Source organism: Hylobates moloch, unplaced genomic scaffold (genome assembly GCF_009828535.3).
Source record: "Hylobates moloch isolate HMO894 unplaced genomic scaffold, HMol_V3 SCAFFOLD_15, whole genome shotgun sequence".
Lineage (NCBI taxonomy): Eukaryota > Metazoa > Chordata > Mammalia > Primates > Hylobatidae > Hylobates > Hylobates moloch.
This window is the reverse complement of record NW_026652290.1, coordinates 48,703,149-48,719,006: the sequence shown is the minus strand read 5'-3', so window position 1 is coordinate 48,719,006 and position 15,858 is coordinate 48,703,149. Positions and strand designations below refer to the sequence as shown.

Below are 15,858 nucleotides of genomic sequence, written 5' to 3'. Positions count from 1 at the left end.
CAGCAACTTAAGAACTCCTGGAGTCACACACTGCCTTCTCCCATACCTTGTTTCACAGCTGTGGATGGGCTCAGTTTCCCGGACTTGATCTGGGCTTTGGCAAGATGCAGAGAAGCCGCAAGCAGCTGTGCTGCTTTCATGTACAATACCAGCTGCTCCACCTGCCTGCACCCAAAAGACAGTAGCAGAGGGTTATCTTGTGAACTAATATAAGATGTGGCACTCTACACAACAGGTCACCATTAAAATTGGCTTTCTATAAAGGAATAGCATCCTTTTTGATTTCTTTTTTTTCTGACAGAGTCTTGCTCTGTCCCCCAGGCCGAAGTGTAGGGGTTTGATCTTGGCTTACTGCAACCTCTACTTCCTGGGCTCAAGGGATCCTCCCACCTCAGCCTCCCGAATATTAATAGTTGGGACCACAGGGACGCACCATCATGCCCGGCTAATTTTTTAATTTTTTGTAGAGACAGGGATTCATCATATTGTCCAGGCTGGTCTTGAACCCATGGGCTCAAGCAATCCTTCTGCCTCACCCTCCCAAAGTGCTGGAATTACATATAGGCGTGAGCCATTGCGACCAGCCCTCCTTAATTTCTTAATGCACAAGTAAACTCTCGAGGGACAAGGCACAGTTAAAGATGTGTGTACTGTGAAAACAACGGATACACTCAGATAAAAATCAATACAATCTATTTACATAAAAGATCTTCAACAGTATAATTTACAAGGAAAGGCAACACTGAGGTTGCATAATCTCCAGGTCTTGGCTCATATAGTGAAATGTAGTACAAAGAAATAATTGAGACTCCTAGCTTTTAATAATGAGATATGATCTTCAGTGGATGACAATACCTACAACTTCGACACAAGTTTAGACAAAGCATGAAAAGTCTGGAAATGAATGACGGGGGGCACCCACCCCCAGTCTTTGCTCAGCTGACTGATCTGGTCCACCACCACACTCTCCTGGATCTGGTACAAGGACACAGCAGATGTGTACAGCTCAGGGTTTCCTCCCCTCATGGCTGTCAGGTCCAGCACACACTCAGTGAACATCAGCATCACATTCAGATGGTGTAAGGTGTCTGTGTGTTCCCGCTGCAGCAAAGTCAATTTGTCTTAGAAAATTTCAGGTTAAAAATAGGTACATACTCATTTCTGTACATAAACCATGGCCACTGATCATGTTTTCTATACTTATGAGTATCAGAATGACAAAAGGAGATTGAAATTTTTAAATTCCAGAAAGCTGGTAAGAAAATGAACACAAATGAAACCAAATGTAGGTATATGCGTATGTTTGTGTATATGTATCAGAGTACCCACATAAGTAAACTCAGGATGGGTCGCTGTGCTTTTACCAGAAAAAGAAAAGAAAGCTGAACGATTAAATCAATATACATGAGACAAAAACGTGACAAGTTAGACACCAAGATTATAAGGATACTATAGGTGCTAAATCACACTTCTTGATACTGTATTGAATTCTGCTGACTTCTTATAATTTCAGAGTTGCTTTATTTAATTTCTGGTCGTTTTTCAGTTAACAGTGATTACTAATACCAAAGCTCTAACTTTCTGTGATCTTTTCAGTTAGTTAAAGAGGGGAGTGTGGGTAGACATAACAGCATTCAGAGGGCTGTCATTTAAAAATGGGCATTCTAGGCCGGGCATGGTGGCTCCCACCTGTAATCCAAGCACGTTGGGAGGCCGAGGCGGGTGGATCACCTGAGGTCAGGAGTTTGAGACCAGCCTGGCCAACATGGCGAAATCCCGTCTCTACTAAAAATACAAAAATCAGCCGGGCATGGTGGCATGTGCCTGTAGTCCCAGCTCCTCAGGAAGCTGAGGCAGGAGAGTGGCTTGAACCCAGGAGGTGGAGGTTAGAGTGAGCTGAGATCGTGCCACTGCATTCCAACCTGGGTGACAGAACGAGACTCCGTCTCAAATAAATAAACAAATAAATAAATAAATAAATGGGTATTCTAGATTGTTGTTTTGAGATTTGTTTTTAGTTATAAATGCATTCTGAAATCTCAAATAAGCCTAAAAGTTTCCCACTCTTTTATGGTTAAAGAAAGATGAGAATCATTTTCCTAGTGACAGGAAAATAAGCCAATTGACTTCTAAAAGTGTCTCTGCTCTGTGACAGCATATTGCACTATATGTTTCAATACACTGGAACATGTAATAGAATGTACTAGAATGCTCATGCCTGTAATCCTAGCACTTTGGGAGGCAGAGGTGGGCGGATCACGAGGTCAGGAGTTCGAGACCAGCCTGGCCAACAAGTTGAAACCCCGTCTCTACTAAAAACACAAAAATTAGCCAGGCATGGTGGCGTGTGCCTATAATCCCAGCTACTTGGGGGACTGAGGTAGGAGAATTGCCTGAACTCAGGAGGCGGAGGTTGCAGTGAGCCGAGATTGCGCCACTGCACTCCAGCCTGGGTGACAGAGCAAGACTCTGTCTCAAAAAAAAAAAAGAAAGAAAAACACAGAATCTATGTGTTTCTTCCTATAAACCAAAGCTTATTATGGATGAGTGTCACTGTCAACATTAATCTAAAAAGACATCAGCAATACTTTTCAAACAGAAAAAGAACGTTAAAGAGAACATAACTTCCTAACTATTTAACTTATTTTGTTCTTGTCATCACTAGAATGTTCTCATATCAAATCAACACTACATTCACACCACTATAGTCTCTTCTCTACCTCCATCAGCGTCTCCTCCGGCAGTTCGGGGGCTTCAAAGGTGATGAGCCCCTCTAGGCTGGGGGGTGAAGCACCATAAGGCACATATCTCAGGCTGGGAGCTGCCTCTGCTCCTGGAGGGGAAGCGCCGAAGCCTGGGCCAGGCGGGGACCCCACGCACACGCGGCCACTCATGGCACACAGAGAGCCCCCGGAGTTGCTGAGCCCCACTACAAGGAAACAGAGGATACATGGCAGTGTCCAGAGTTAGGGCTTTCCCACTCACTCCTACTCTTATTTGCTGAACGAACCTGCTGAAGTGATAAAGGAAACATTAAAAGAAACTCACTGACCCCCATGTACTATTTGAGGATATTAATAGTTTTTACTTATCCATGTTGATTGTTATTCCTTATCTATATATTTTATATTAAACATCATCAGAGCTAGTTTTTTTATACTCTTTTTTTATTTTTTATTTTCTTTTTTTATTATTTTTTTTGCACACAAAACAATAAACATTTTCTAAAAATACATACAAACAAAAAGATGCATATCAAACATATTAGGAAGGTTGCACATGGGAAGACGGGGAATAGAAATGGGGGGTGGGAATTAAAGAAAATAAATGAGAGAGGGACTTTGTATGGATCAATGATAATAACTCAATCCTCTATTTGACAAAGAAGGAGGAGAAGGAAGAGGAAGAAAAAGAAAGTGGGATAAAGGATCAGAAAGGGAGGAAAATAGAAAAAATTAGAGTATGACTCCAGGGTAGACCTGTTTTGTTGTCGCTTGGTTGGTTGGTTGGTTTGTCAGTTGTATTTTTCATATGTTTCGCCATATTGGCCAGGCTGGTCTCGAACTCCTAGCCTCAAGTGATCAACTCGCCTCGGCCTCCCAGAGTACTGGGACTACAGGCGTGAGCCACCACGTCCAGCCCCCACATTGCTTCTGGCCTCTGTGGTAGACCTCCCAGACGGGGCGGCCAGGCAGAGGCGCTCCCCACATCCCAGATGGGGCGGCCAGGCAGAGGTGCTCCTCACTTCCCAGACGGGGTGGCCGGGCAGAGACGCTCCTCACTTCCTAGACGGGGTGGCGGCCGGGCAGAGGGGCTCCTCACTTCCCGGACGGGGCGGCTGGGCAGAGGCGCTCCTCACATCCCAGACAATGGGTGGCCGGGCAGAGGCGCTCCTCACTTCCCAGACGGGGCAACCAGGCAGAGGCGCTCCTCACTTCCCAGACGGGGCGGCCGGGCAGAGGCGCTCCTCACTTCTTCCCAGACGGGGTGGCGGGCGGGCAGAGGCCCTCCTCACATCCCAGACGATGGGCGGCTGGGCAGAGGCGCTCCTCACATCCCAGATAATGGGCGGCCAGGCAGAGACGCTCCTCACTTCCTAGACGGGGTGGCGGCTGGGCAGAGGCGCTCCTCACCTCCCAGACGGGGCGGCCGGGCAGAGGAGCTCCTCATAACCCAGACGATGGGCGGCCAGGCAGAGACGCTCCCCACCTCCCAGACGGGGCGGCGGCCGGGCAGAGGCTGCAATCCCAGCACCCTGAGAGGCCAAGGCAGGCAGCTGGGAGGCGGAGGCTGCAGCGAGCCAAGACCACGCCACCGCACTGCAGCCGGGGCAACACCGAGCCCCGAGTAAGCGAGCCTCCGTCTGCAGTCCCAGCACCTCTAGAGGCCGAGGCGGGCAGACCACTCGAGGTCAGGAGCTGGAGACCAGCCTGGCCGACACGGCGAAACCGCGCCTCCAGCCAAAGGAGAAAAACCAGGGAGGGGTGGTGGCGCGCGCCGGCAATCCCAGGCAGCCCGCAGGCCAGGGCAGGAGAATCACGGGAGCCAAACGCAGGGAGTCTGCAGCGAGCCAAGTGTACTCCAGCCTGGGCCACAGAGGGAAGAAAAGAAAAAGAAGAAAAGAAAGAAAGAAAGAAAAGAAAGAAAAGAAAAGAAAGAAAGAAGGAAGGAAGGAAGGAAGGAAGGAAGGAAGGAAGGAAGGAAGGAAGGAAGGAAGGAAGGAAGGAAGGAAGGAAGGAAGGAAGGAAGGAAGGAAGGAAGGAAGGAAGACTCTGTTTTAAGCAAATTTAGATCATATTCATTTCTCCTTGTTGCTCCACAGGGCCTCATAATTATAAAACTCAATGGATGCATAGTGATTCATTAAGTTTATATATATTATATAATGTTTATCTGGAGTCATTTATACTATTTCTGATTTTATTCATATTACAAATAGCACTGTAATGAAATGCAGACAGTTGTTCCTTCTTTTGAGTAATTTCTTTGTGATAAATGCTCTGAAGTGGTATAAGAAGGAATGGAATTAGCATAGATCAATACATATGTTTACAGCTCTTCCTAAGAACTGTTATAGTACTCTCTAACGCAGCCCTGAGTAAGCACATAGATCCTACTAAACCTCCTCAGTAACACTGGACATGATACTTTTTTTTTTTTTTTTTTTGAGTCAGGGTCTTGCTGTTGCCCAGGCTGAATTGCAATGGTGTGATCACGGCTCACTGCAGCCTTGATTTTCTGGGCTCAGGTAATTCTTTCACCTCAGCCTCACAAGTAGCTGGGACTATAGGCGTATGCCACCATGTCTGGCTAATTTCTATATTTTTTTGGTAGAGATGGGGTTTCACCATGTTGCCCAGGCTGGTCTCGAACTCCTGACCTCAAGTGATCCTCCCACCTCGGCCTCCCAAAGTGCTGGGATTACAGGCGTGAACCACCATGCCCAGTCTTGGGCACTGTACTTTTTAAGATATAGGTATAGTTAACAGATATAAAATGTTACTTTCTTAAAATGGTATTTTCTTCTTATTCAAGGTTTTTAATTGTCTTAAAAACATAATTTTAGATCTATTTTCTCTTATTATCTATTTCTATCCTTTGCTTATTAATCTGGTGTCTTGATTAGCAACTTATTTAGAATAAGATAACTTGACTCATGATACAACAGGTAAGACATCAAATTATTGATTTCAAGTCCAATCTAAATACTTTAATTTTTGGTATTAACCTATTTACAGATTATAAATGATAAAACAAATCTATTAGCCTTCTAACCATATATAGGATTAAGTGCAAAGATTGAGACCCAAAGTACAAAAAATTAAAAAATAAAATAAAACAAGTTTCTTTCTTTTTGAGACAGAGTTTCACTTGTTACCCAGGCTGGAGTGCAGTGGCGCGATCTTGGCTCACTGCAACCTCCACTTCCCAGGTTCAAGTGATTCTCCTGCCTCAGCCTCCTGAGTAGCTGGGATTACAGGTACCTGCCACGACACCTGGCTAAATTTTTGTATTTTTAGTAGAGACGGGGTTTCACCATGTTGGCCAGGCTGGTTTCGAGTTCCTGGCTTCAAGTGATCTGCCTGCCTCAGCCTCCCAAAGTAAGTGCTGGGATTACAGGCATGAGCCACCTCACCTGGCCAAATCAAGTTTCTTTAAAAAAGAAAAGAAAAAAAAAAACCTATACTTTTCAAATAATTTATTGGATCTACTAAAGTAACCCTTTAATATATAACCTGAGAAGAACCATATATGACTTGCTTCTTCATGAAGAAGTCATATTTATACTATATGTCATTTTGTAAAATATTATATACAACATATATTTATAATATTTTAATATATAATATAGCACTTTACAAAGTTTTTTCCCCTCAAATGATGCCTCATTTACTTCTTATAACCCATTAAGATAAAGAAAATAGTAATCTCCATTTCACTGGTAAAGAAATTGAAGCCCAGAGAAGTGACTTGTCCAAGTTACAACACTGAGTCATTTGTCAAAACGCTACATTCCAAATACTAGCCAAAGACTGTAATATAACAAATGCTCCTTACCTGAGGTTGTTCTTGTTTGAAGGAACATGTGGGTACAAGTGGGAGCCGCTGCACTGTGTGGAGGAGACCCTACAGTGAAGAGGACAGCCCTGGAACTTGCTGCTGTACCTGCAGGAGGTGCCAGAACACCACCACAGGCTGCTGCCGGAGCTACAACAAAAAGTTTATAGAAGGTCATATTACTTTGGTAGTGTTTATATCCGGCAGATGGGATTGCAGGGGGATACTGACTTTTATATCAGGAGTCTAGTGGCTTTTTTTTTTCCTCTTCTTACAAAAAGTACTTATTGCTCTTAAAATCAGAAAATGTAATACAATATTTTCATTAAAATAATTCATAGTAATCTCAAGTGTGAATCTTCTTCACACCGAAATCTAGCATTCAGAGTTACGTTTGTATACTTCTAAAATACATGAACCGTAAGTTATACATGCTGAAGACAGTCCTAAAAAGTGAACGCCAAGAACTGGGAATAAAAACAGGTTAAACTAGGGTGGGTGTGGTGGCTCATGCCTGTAATCCCAGCACTTTGGGAGGCCAAGGCGGGTGGATCACCTGAGGTCAGGAGTTCGACACCAGCCTGGCCAACATGGTAAAACCCTGTTTCTACTAAAAATACAAAAATTTGCTGGGCATGGTGATGCGTGCCTGTAATCCCAGCTACTCAAGAGCCTGAGTCAGGAGAATCTCTTGAACCCAGGAGGCAGAGGTTGCAGTGAGCCGAGATCCTGCCATTGCACTCCAGCCTGAGCGAGGCTCCATCTCAAAAAAAAAAAAAAGAGAAAGAAAAGAAATCAAAATAAAGACATTCCCAAATAAACAATAGCTGAGAGAATTTACTGCCAGCAGACCTGTCTTACAAGAAATACAAAGGATAGTTCTTCAGACCAAAAGTAATTAACTCCAAATAGTAATCCCAATCTGTAAAGATAATTATAAAACACAAACTGTGTATTTCTTCTGTTAACCGATTTTAAAAAGCAACTGTATAAAACATGTATACAGTTGCATTGTCAGGTCTATAGCATATAGAAATGTAATGTTCATTTATTTACTTTTTTTCTTTTTTGGAGACGGAATCTCACTGTCACCAGGCTGGAGTGCATTGGCACGATCTCGGCTCACTGCAACCTCCGCCTCCTGATTCTCCTGCCTCAGCCTCCCGAGTAGCTGGGATTACAGGCACGTGCCACCACACCCAGCTAATTTTTGTATTTTTAGTAGAGACAGGGTTTCACCATGTTGGCCAGGATGATCTCGATCTCTTGACCTTGTGATCTGCCCGCCTTGGCCTCTCAAACTGCTGGGATTACAGGCGTGAGCCACTGCGCCCAGCCTTACTTTTTATTTTTTTAGAGACAGGGTCTCCACCTGTCACCCAGGCTGAAGGGCAGTGGTGTGACCATAGCTCACTGCAGCCTACAACTCCTGAGCTCAAGTGATCCTCCTGCCTCGGCCTTCCACAGTGTTGGGATTACAGGCGTGAGCCACTGCCCCCAGCCAGAAATATATTTGATAATAAGAACATAAAGGAGTCAGATGGGAGTAAAACTGTATTAGAGTAAGGATGTGACACCAGATGGTAACTCAAATCCACAAAAACACACCAAGATAACCAGAAATGATAAATAAGAAAGTTAATATAACAAACTATAAATACATACTTGCTTTCTTATCTCAGCTTCTTTTCAAAGACATAAAATTACAAACCAGAGTAAGATGGCAAAATAGAAGGCTCCATCAATTGTACAACCCACCTCCCAAAAATTTGCACACAATAAAGCACCTTTATAAGAACCAAAAATCAGGTGAGTAATCACAGTACCTGGTTTTAACTTCGTATCACTGAAAGAGGCACTGAAGAGGGTAGAAAAGGCAGTCTTGAATCACCAGCACCACCCTCCGCCCCTCCCCTGGCAGCAGCTGTGTGTGGCAAGGAAATAATCTGTGTACTTCGGGGAGGGAGAGTGCAGCAATTTGGGGATTGCACATTGAACTCAGTGCTGCCCTGTCACAGTGCAAAGGAAAACCATGCTGAACTCAGCTGGTGTCCACCCACGGAGGGAGCATTTGGACCAGCTGTAGCCAGAGGGAAAGTGCCCGTCTGAGTGGCCAGAATGTGAGTTTCCACAAGCCTCACCACCACAAGCTAAAGCGCACTGGGTCCAAAGTGAACTTGAAAGGCAGTCTAGGACACAAGGACTGCAATTCCTAGCCAAATCCTGGTGCCGTGCTGGGCTTAAAGCCAGTGGATTGGGGCATGACCTAGAGAGACATCAGACAGGGCTTCTAAAGGAGTGTTTGTGCCACTCCTCCTCCCAAACCCAGGCAGCGTAGCTCACAGCAACAAAATGACTCCTTCCTTCTGCTTGAGGACAAGAGAGAAAGGTAAAAAGGGCTTTCTCTTATGTCTTGAATACTAGGCTCAGCCACAGTAGGACGAGCCCCGGGCAGAGTCGTGAGACCCCCATCCCAGGCCCTAGTTCCTGCTGACATTTCTAAACATACCCTGAGCCAGAAGTGAACTTACTGGCTTAAAAAAAAAGACCCAGTCTTGGCAGGATTCATCACCTGTTGACTGAAGAGTCCTCGGGCCCTGAATAACCAATAACACTACCCAGGGAGCATGCTTGGGCCTTGGGTGAGACTCTGAGACATGCTGGCTTCAGGTAGCAGCTTGATCCCAGTGGGATAGAGCACCAAGCAGGCTCTTGGGGTTCCTAAGTCTAGGCCTAGGCTCTTGGACATTTCTGGACCTGTCCTGAAGGGTGGGTCCTAGGCCTAGCAGCACTCAGCACATGCTGACTGAAGAGCCCTTGGGCCTTAAGTTAACATCAGTGGTGGCCTGGCAGAACTCCTTGTGGGCCAGTGGTGGTTATGGCCACAGGGATAGGTTCCTCTGCCTGTGGAAGGGGCAGGAAAGACCGGGAAGGACTTTGTCTTGCGGTTTGAGTGGCAGCTTAGCTGCAGTAGGATACAATACCAGGTAGATTTCTAAGGTTTTTTATTCCAACCCCTGACTCCTAGATAGCAACTCTGGACATGCCTGGTGCCTAGGGAACTTGTTGCCCTGAAAGGAAGGACACAAACCTGGCTGGTTTCGCCATCTGCTGATTGTTAAGTCCTGGGGCTTGAGCGAACATAGGTAGTAGCCAGGCAATGGTTAAAGAGGGCCTTGGGCAAGACCCAGGGCTGTGCTGGCTTCAGGTCTAACCCAGGCAGTTCCAGTGGTGGTGGCCACAGGGGTGTTTGCATCACCCCACCCCCACCTCCAAGCAGCTCAGCATAGAAAGAGAGACACGCCATTAGTTGTTCACCTTTTGATAAAAAGTTAGGGAAGAGAACAAAAGTCTCTAGCTGGTAATCCATAGAATTCTTCTGGATCTTATCCAAGTCTACGAGTCTGCAAGAACTACAGCATTACTGGGCTTGGAGCCCAAGTCTTGTCAAATACCTGGAAAGTCTCCCCAAGAAGGACAGGTACAGATTGCAAAGCCCAGATTGTGAAGACAACAATAAATACCTAACATGTCAGTGCTCAGACACGGACAAAAATCTACATCAAGACCAGCCAGGAAAACATGAACTTACCAAGTGAACTAAATAAGCCACCAGGGACCAATCATGGAGAAACAGAAATATATAACCTTTCAGACACAGAATTCAAAATAGCTGTTTTGAGGAAACTCAAGGAAATTTAAGATAACATAGAGAAGAAATTCAGAATTCTATCAGATAAATCTAACACAGACTGAAATAATTAAAAGAATCAAGTAAAAATTCCAGAGGTGAAAAATGCAACTGACACACTGAAGAATGCACTGGAGTCTCTTAATAGCAGAATTGATCAAGCAGAAGAAAGAATTAGTGAGCTTTGAAAATAGGCTATTTGAAAATACAGAGGAAACAGAAGAAAAAATGAAAAAGAAAGAAGCAAGCCTACAAGATCTAAAAAATAGCTGCAAAAAAAAAATTCTAAGGGTTATTGGCTTTAAGTAGAAAGACTAAACGACGACCCAATCAAAAGTAATAACTACAACTTTTCAAGACGTAGACAGTACAATAACATATAAAGAGAAACAACAAAAAGTTAAGAAGCAAGGAGATAAAGTTAGAGTATTTTTAGTTTTCTTATTACTTATTTATGCCACAGTGTTGTCATCACTTTAAAATAATGGATAGGGCCGGAGTGGTGGCTCATGCCTGTAATCCTAGCAATTTGGGAGGCCAAGACAGGTGAATCACCTGTGGTCAGGAGTTCGAGACTATCCTGGCCAACATGGTGAAACTCCGTCTCTACTAAAAATACAAAAATTTGCCGGGTGTGGTGGCAGGCACCTGTAATCCCAGCTACTTGGGAGGCTGAGGCAGGATAATCGCTTGAACTCAGGAGGCAGAGGTTGCAATGAGCCAAGATCGTGCCATTGCACTCCAGCCTGGGTGACAAAAGCGAAACTCCGTCTCAAAAATAAAAAAAATTAAATTAAATTGAATTAATGGATAGTATTTACAAGCCTCATGGTAACCTCAAATAAAAAAACATATACTGGATACACAAAAAATAGAAAGCAAGAAAATCAGTGGTACCACCAGAGAAAATCACCTTCACTAAAAGCAAGAAAGAGGGAGGGAAGAAGGAAGGAAGGAAAAAGATGACGAGAAAACAAATAACAAAATGGCAGATTAAGTCCTTACTTGCCAATACAAACATTGAATATAAATGAACTAAACTCTTCAGTCATGAGTTAAAAGACCTTGAGTGGCTGAATGGATTAAAAAAATAAGCCCCACCTATCTGGTACCTATAAGAAACATACTTCACCTATAGAGACACACATAGACTGATAATAAAGGGATGGAAAAAGATATTCCACGCAACGGAAACTAAAAAAGAGCAGGAGTAGCTATACTTACAACAGACAAGATATATTTCAAGACAAAAACCATACAAAGAGACAAAGGTCATTATATAATGACAAAGGGGTCAATTCAGCAAGAGGATGTGACAACTGTAGATACATACGCACCCAACACTGGAGCATACAGATATATAAAGCAAATATTGTTAGAGCTAAAGACAGAGATAGACCCTAATACAATAGCTGGAAACTTCAACACCCCACTTTCACCCTTGGATAGATCATCCAGACAGAAAATCAACAAAGAAACATCAGACTTAATCTGCACTGTAGGACCTAACTGATATTTACAGAACGTTTCATCCAATGGCTGCACAATATACATTGCTCTCAGCATATGGATCATTCTCACATGTTAGGTCACAAAACAAGTCATAAAACATTAAACAACAACAACGGCCAGGTGTAGTGGCTCATACCTGTAGCTGCAGCACTTTGGGAGGCCAAGGCGGGCAGATTACTTGAGGCCAGGAGTTCGAGACCAGCCTAGCCAACATGACAAAACCCTGTCTCTACTAAAATTACAAAAATTAGGTGGGTGCAGTGGCCCACGCCTATAATCCCAGGACTCTGGGAGGCCAAGACGGGCAAATCACATGAGGCCAGGAGTTCCAGACCAGCCTGGCCAACATGGCGAAACCCTGTCTCTACTAAAAATACAAAAATTAGCTGGGTATGGTGGCACACACCTGTGGTTCCAGCTACTCAAGAGGCTGAGGCAGGAGAATCACTTGAACCCAGGAGGAGGTGGTTACAGTGAGCCAAGATTGCACTAATGTACTCCAGCCTGGGAAACAGAGTAAAACTCTGTCTAAAAAGAAAAAAAAAAATTATAAAAATTAGCCAGGCAAGGTGGTACACACCTGTAATCCCAGCAACGAGGGCGGCTGAAGCACAAGAATTGCTTGAACCTGGGAGGTGGAGATTGCAGTGCACCAAGATCGTGCCACTGCACTCCAGCAACACCCTGTTTACAAAAAAAAAAAAAAAAAATTTTGAAATAATATCAAGGATCTTCTCTGACTACCATGAAATAAAACTAGAAATTAATAAGAGGTATTTTGGAAACTATATAAATACATGGAAATTAAACAATATGCTCCAGAATGACCAGTGGGTCAATGAAGAAAGGAAATTGAAAAATTTCTTGAAACAAATAATAATGGAAACACAACATACTAAACCTATATATATAGGATTACAGTGAAAGCAGTACTAAGAGGGAAATTTATAGCTAAAAGTGCCTACACATCAAAAAAGAAGAAATCTTCAAATAACCTAACAATGCATCTTAAAGAACTACAAAGGAAGAGCAAACCAAACCTAACATTACTAGAAGAAAAAAAATAATAAAAATGAGGGCACAAATAAACGAAATTGAAACTAAGAAAACAATATACAAAATCAAAGAAATGAAAGCTAGTTTATTGAAAAGATAAATGCAATTGACAAACCTTTGACCAGACTAAGAAAAGAGGAAACAAGACCCAAAAGCCCTTATGAATGGATTAATGCCATTATAAAAGGGCTTGAGGTCAAAGGACAAGCCCTCTTCTGCCCTTCTGCCTTCCACTATGTGATGATGCAGCAAGACCCTCACCAGATCAAGTGCCTTGATCTTGGACTTTCAGCCTCCAGAATGGTAAGAAAGTAAATTTCTGCTCATTATAAATTATGCAGTCTCAGATGTTCTGTTATAGCAGCACAAAATGGACTAAGACAGATTTCGATATTCACTAAAGTGATCTAATAATGCAATCTCCACCAAAAACCCGGCCAGTCTCTCGGAGCTTGCAGTGAGCCAAGATGGCACCACTGCACTCCAGCCTGGGCAACAGAGCGAGACTCCATCTCAAAAAACAAAAAAAAAACAAAAAAACCCAGCCAGTCTCTCTACAGAAACTGACAAGATGATGCAAAAATTCATATGGAAACTCAAGGCACCCCTAATAACCAAAACAATCTTGAAAAAGAACAAAAAAGAAAAACTCCTATTTCCTGATTTCAAAACTTAAGACAAAGCTAAAGTAATCAAGGCAGTATAGTACCAGCATAAATTGGCATATAGATCAATGAAATAGTTAAGAGTCCAGAAATAAACATATTTATAGTTGTATTAGTTCGTTTTCATACTGTTATAAATAACTGCCCGAGACTGGGAAATTTATAAAGGAAAGAGGTTTAATTGACTCACAGTTAAGCATGGCTGGGGAGGCTTCAGGAAACTTACGATTACGGTGGAAGGCAAAGGGGAAGCAAGGCACTTTCTTGACAAGGCAGCAGGAAGGAGAAATGCTGAGCAAAGGGGGGAAGAGCCCCTTATAAAACCATCATATCTGGTGAGAACTCACTATCACGAGAACATCATGGGGGAAACTGCCCCCATGATTCAATTACCTCCACCTGGTCTCTCCCCTGACACATGGAACTTATGGGAAATACAATTCAAGATGAGATTTGGGTAGGGACACAAAACCTAACCCTATCAATGGTCAACAGATTTTTGACAAGGCTAGCAAAACAACACAACAGGGAAAGAATAGTCTTCAATGGTGCCACGACCACCGAATAGCCCATCCAAAAGAGTAAAGCTGGATCCCTTCACCACATCATCCATATAAATTAAGTCAAACTGGACCACAGACGTAAGTGTAAGAGCTACATCTTACACTTTTAAAATTAGAATTATAAAACTCTCGGAAAAAAATACAGAGTTAGGCAAGGTCCAGATGCAATTTAAGAAGGAGTGTATAGGGAAACCTAAAGACAATAGGAGAGACAAAAACAAGGATACCAGAGAAAATTTTAGCCTCTGATACCTACAGCTACAGCAAACACTAAATAAAGCTTAACTCCTGGCCAGATAAACAAAAAACCTCACACTAAAGGCCTATTTAACTCAGTTTTTAAACAAAGTACATCATACCCAGCCTCAATTAAAAGGCATGCTAAAAGGCAAAAGAACAGTTTGAAAAGAGAGCAAATCAAACATCAGAACCAGACTCACATATGGCAGAGATACTGGAATTGTTTAATACCACACTGGGAATTTAAAGTAATGATAATTAATATACTAAGGGCTCTAATGGAAAAAGTGGACAACATGCAAGAATAGATAGGTAATACAGACAGAGGGATGGAAACTAAGAGTCAAAAAGAAATGCTAAAAATCAAAATCACAGTAACAGAAACAAAGAATGCCTTTGATGGGCTCATCAGTAGACTGGACTTTGCCAAGGAAAGAATCAGTGAGATTGAAGATATGTCAATATCTTCCTGAACTAAAAAGCAAAGAGAAAGAAGAATGAAAAGAAGAAAAAAAAAAGAACAGACTAAGAACAGTGGAGCCAGTGCCCAGCTAGCTCAGTCAGTAGAGCATGAGACTTTTAAGAACAATGGGCCAACTATAAGAGTGGAACATATACTTAATGGGAATACCAGAACAATGAGAGAGAGAAGCAGAAGAAACATTCAAAGTAGTAATGGCTGAAAAACTTCCAAAATTAATGACAGAACCAAACCACGGACCTAGGAAACAGAAAACACCAAGCAGAATGAATATGAAAAAATCTGCATCTAAGCATATCATATTCAAACTTCAGAGAATCAAAGACAAAGAGAAAATTTTGAAAGAAGCCAAAGACAAAAACACACCTCACCTATAGAGAACAAGGGTAAGAATTACGTCAGATTTCTCTTTAGAAACTGTGGGGAAGAAGATAGTACAGTGAAATATTAAATCCTACAGTATTCTCTTTGGATTAGAAAGAAACCATGCTGGCTCAGATATTCTCTCCTTTGCATGCTCATGGGGAAAAGTAAAAAATCATAGAGAAAAAAAACCAAGGAGATTACAATAGTGATTCTCAAATCTGGGTGTCCACAATAATCACCTCAGAGTGTATGACACATACTGATTCCTGAAAACCCCCAGAACACTTTGGGAGGCCGAGATGGGCGGATCATGAGGTCAGGAGATCAAGACCATCCTGGCTAACACGGTGAAACCCCGTCTCTACTAAAAATACAAAAAAATTAGCCAGGTGTAGTGGCGGGCGCCTATAGTCCCAACTACTTGGGAGGCTGAGGCAGGAGAATGGTGTGAACCCAGGAGGCGGAGCTTGCAGTGAGCCAAGATTGCACCACTGCCCTCCAACCTGGGCAACTGAGTGAGACTTCACCTCCCAAAGAAAAAAAAAAAACCCAGAAAATTTAAGCAAGCAAGTCTGGAATATGGAATTAGAGTCTAGAATCTGCATTTTGTTTTTGTTTTTTTGACACGCAGGCCAAGTAATCTAGATATATATGGGTGGTCACGAACATACAGTCTCTGGAGCAACTCCGAAAGGTTCAGGGGTCTCAGTGACATATGGGTCTTTA

The 15,858-nt window shown here is 42.9% G+C and overlaps 1 protein-coding gene across 2 annotated transcripts in view; it reads right to left on the bottom strand.

Annotated features, from left to right (window-relative positions):
• Nucleotides 1–15,858, bottom strand: part of ULK2 (unc-51 like autophagy activating kinase 2) — a 103,338-nt gene that overhangs the window by 7,052 nt on the left and 80,428 nt on the right. Inside the window, exons 21-24 of one of the 2 annotated variants that reach the window (XM_032176777.2) lie at nucleotides 6,559–6,708; nucleotides 2,721–2,929; nucleotides 923–1,101; nucleotides 47–165 (exon numbers count right to left, since the gene is read on the bottom strand). In XM_032176777.2, coding sequence (XP_032032668.1) covers nucleotides 47–165; nucleotides 923–1,101; nucleotides 2,721–2,929; nucleotides 6,559–6,708 — 657 coding nt within the window. The remainder of the gene's footprint in view (nucleotides 1–46; nucleotides 166–922; nucleotides 1,102–2,720; nucleotides 2,930–6,558; nucleotides 6,709–15,858) is intronic. The other variant, XR_009209971.1, reaches the window with a different exon arrangement.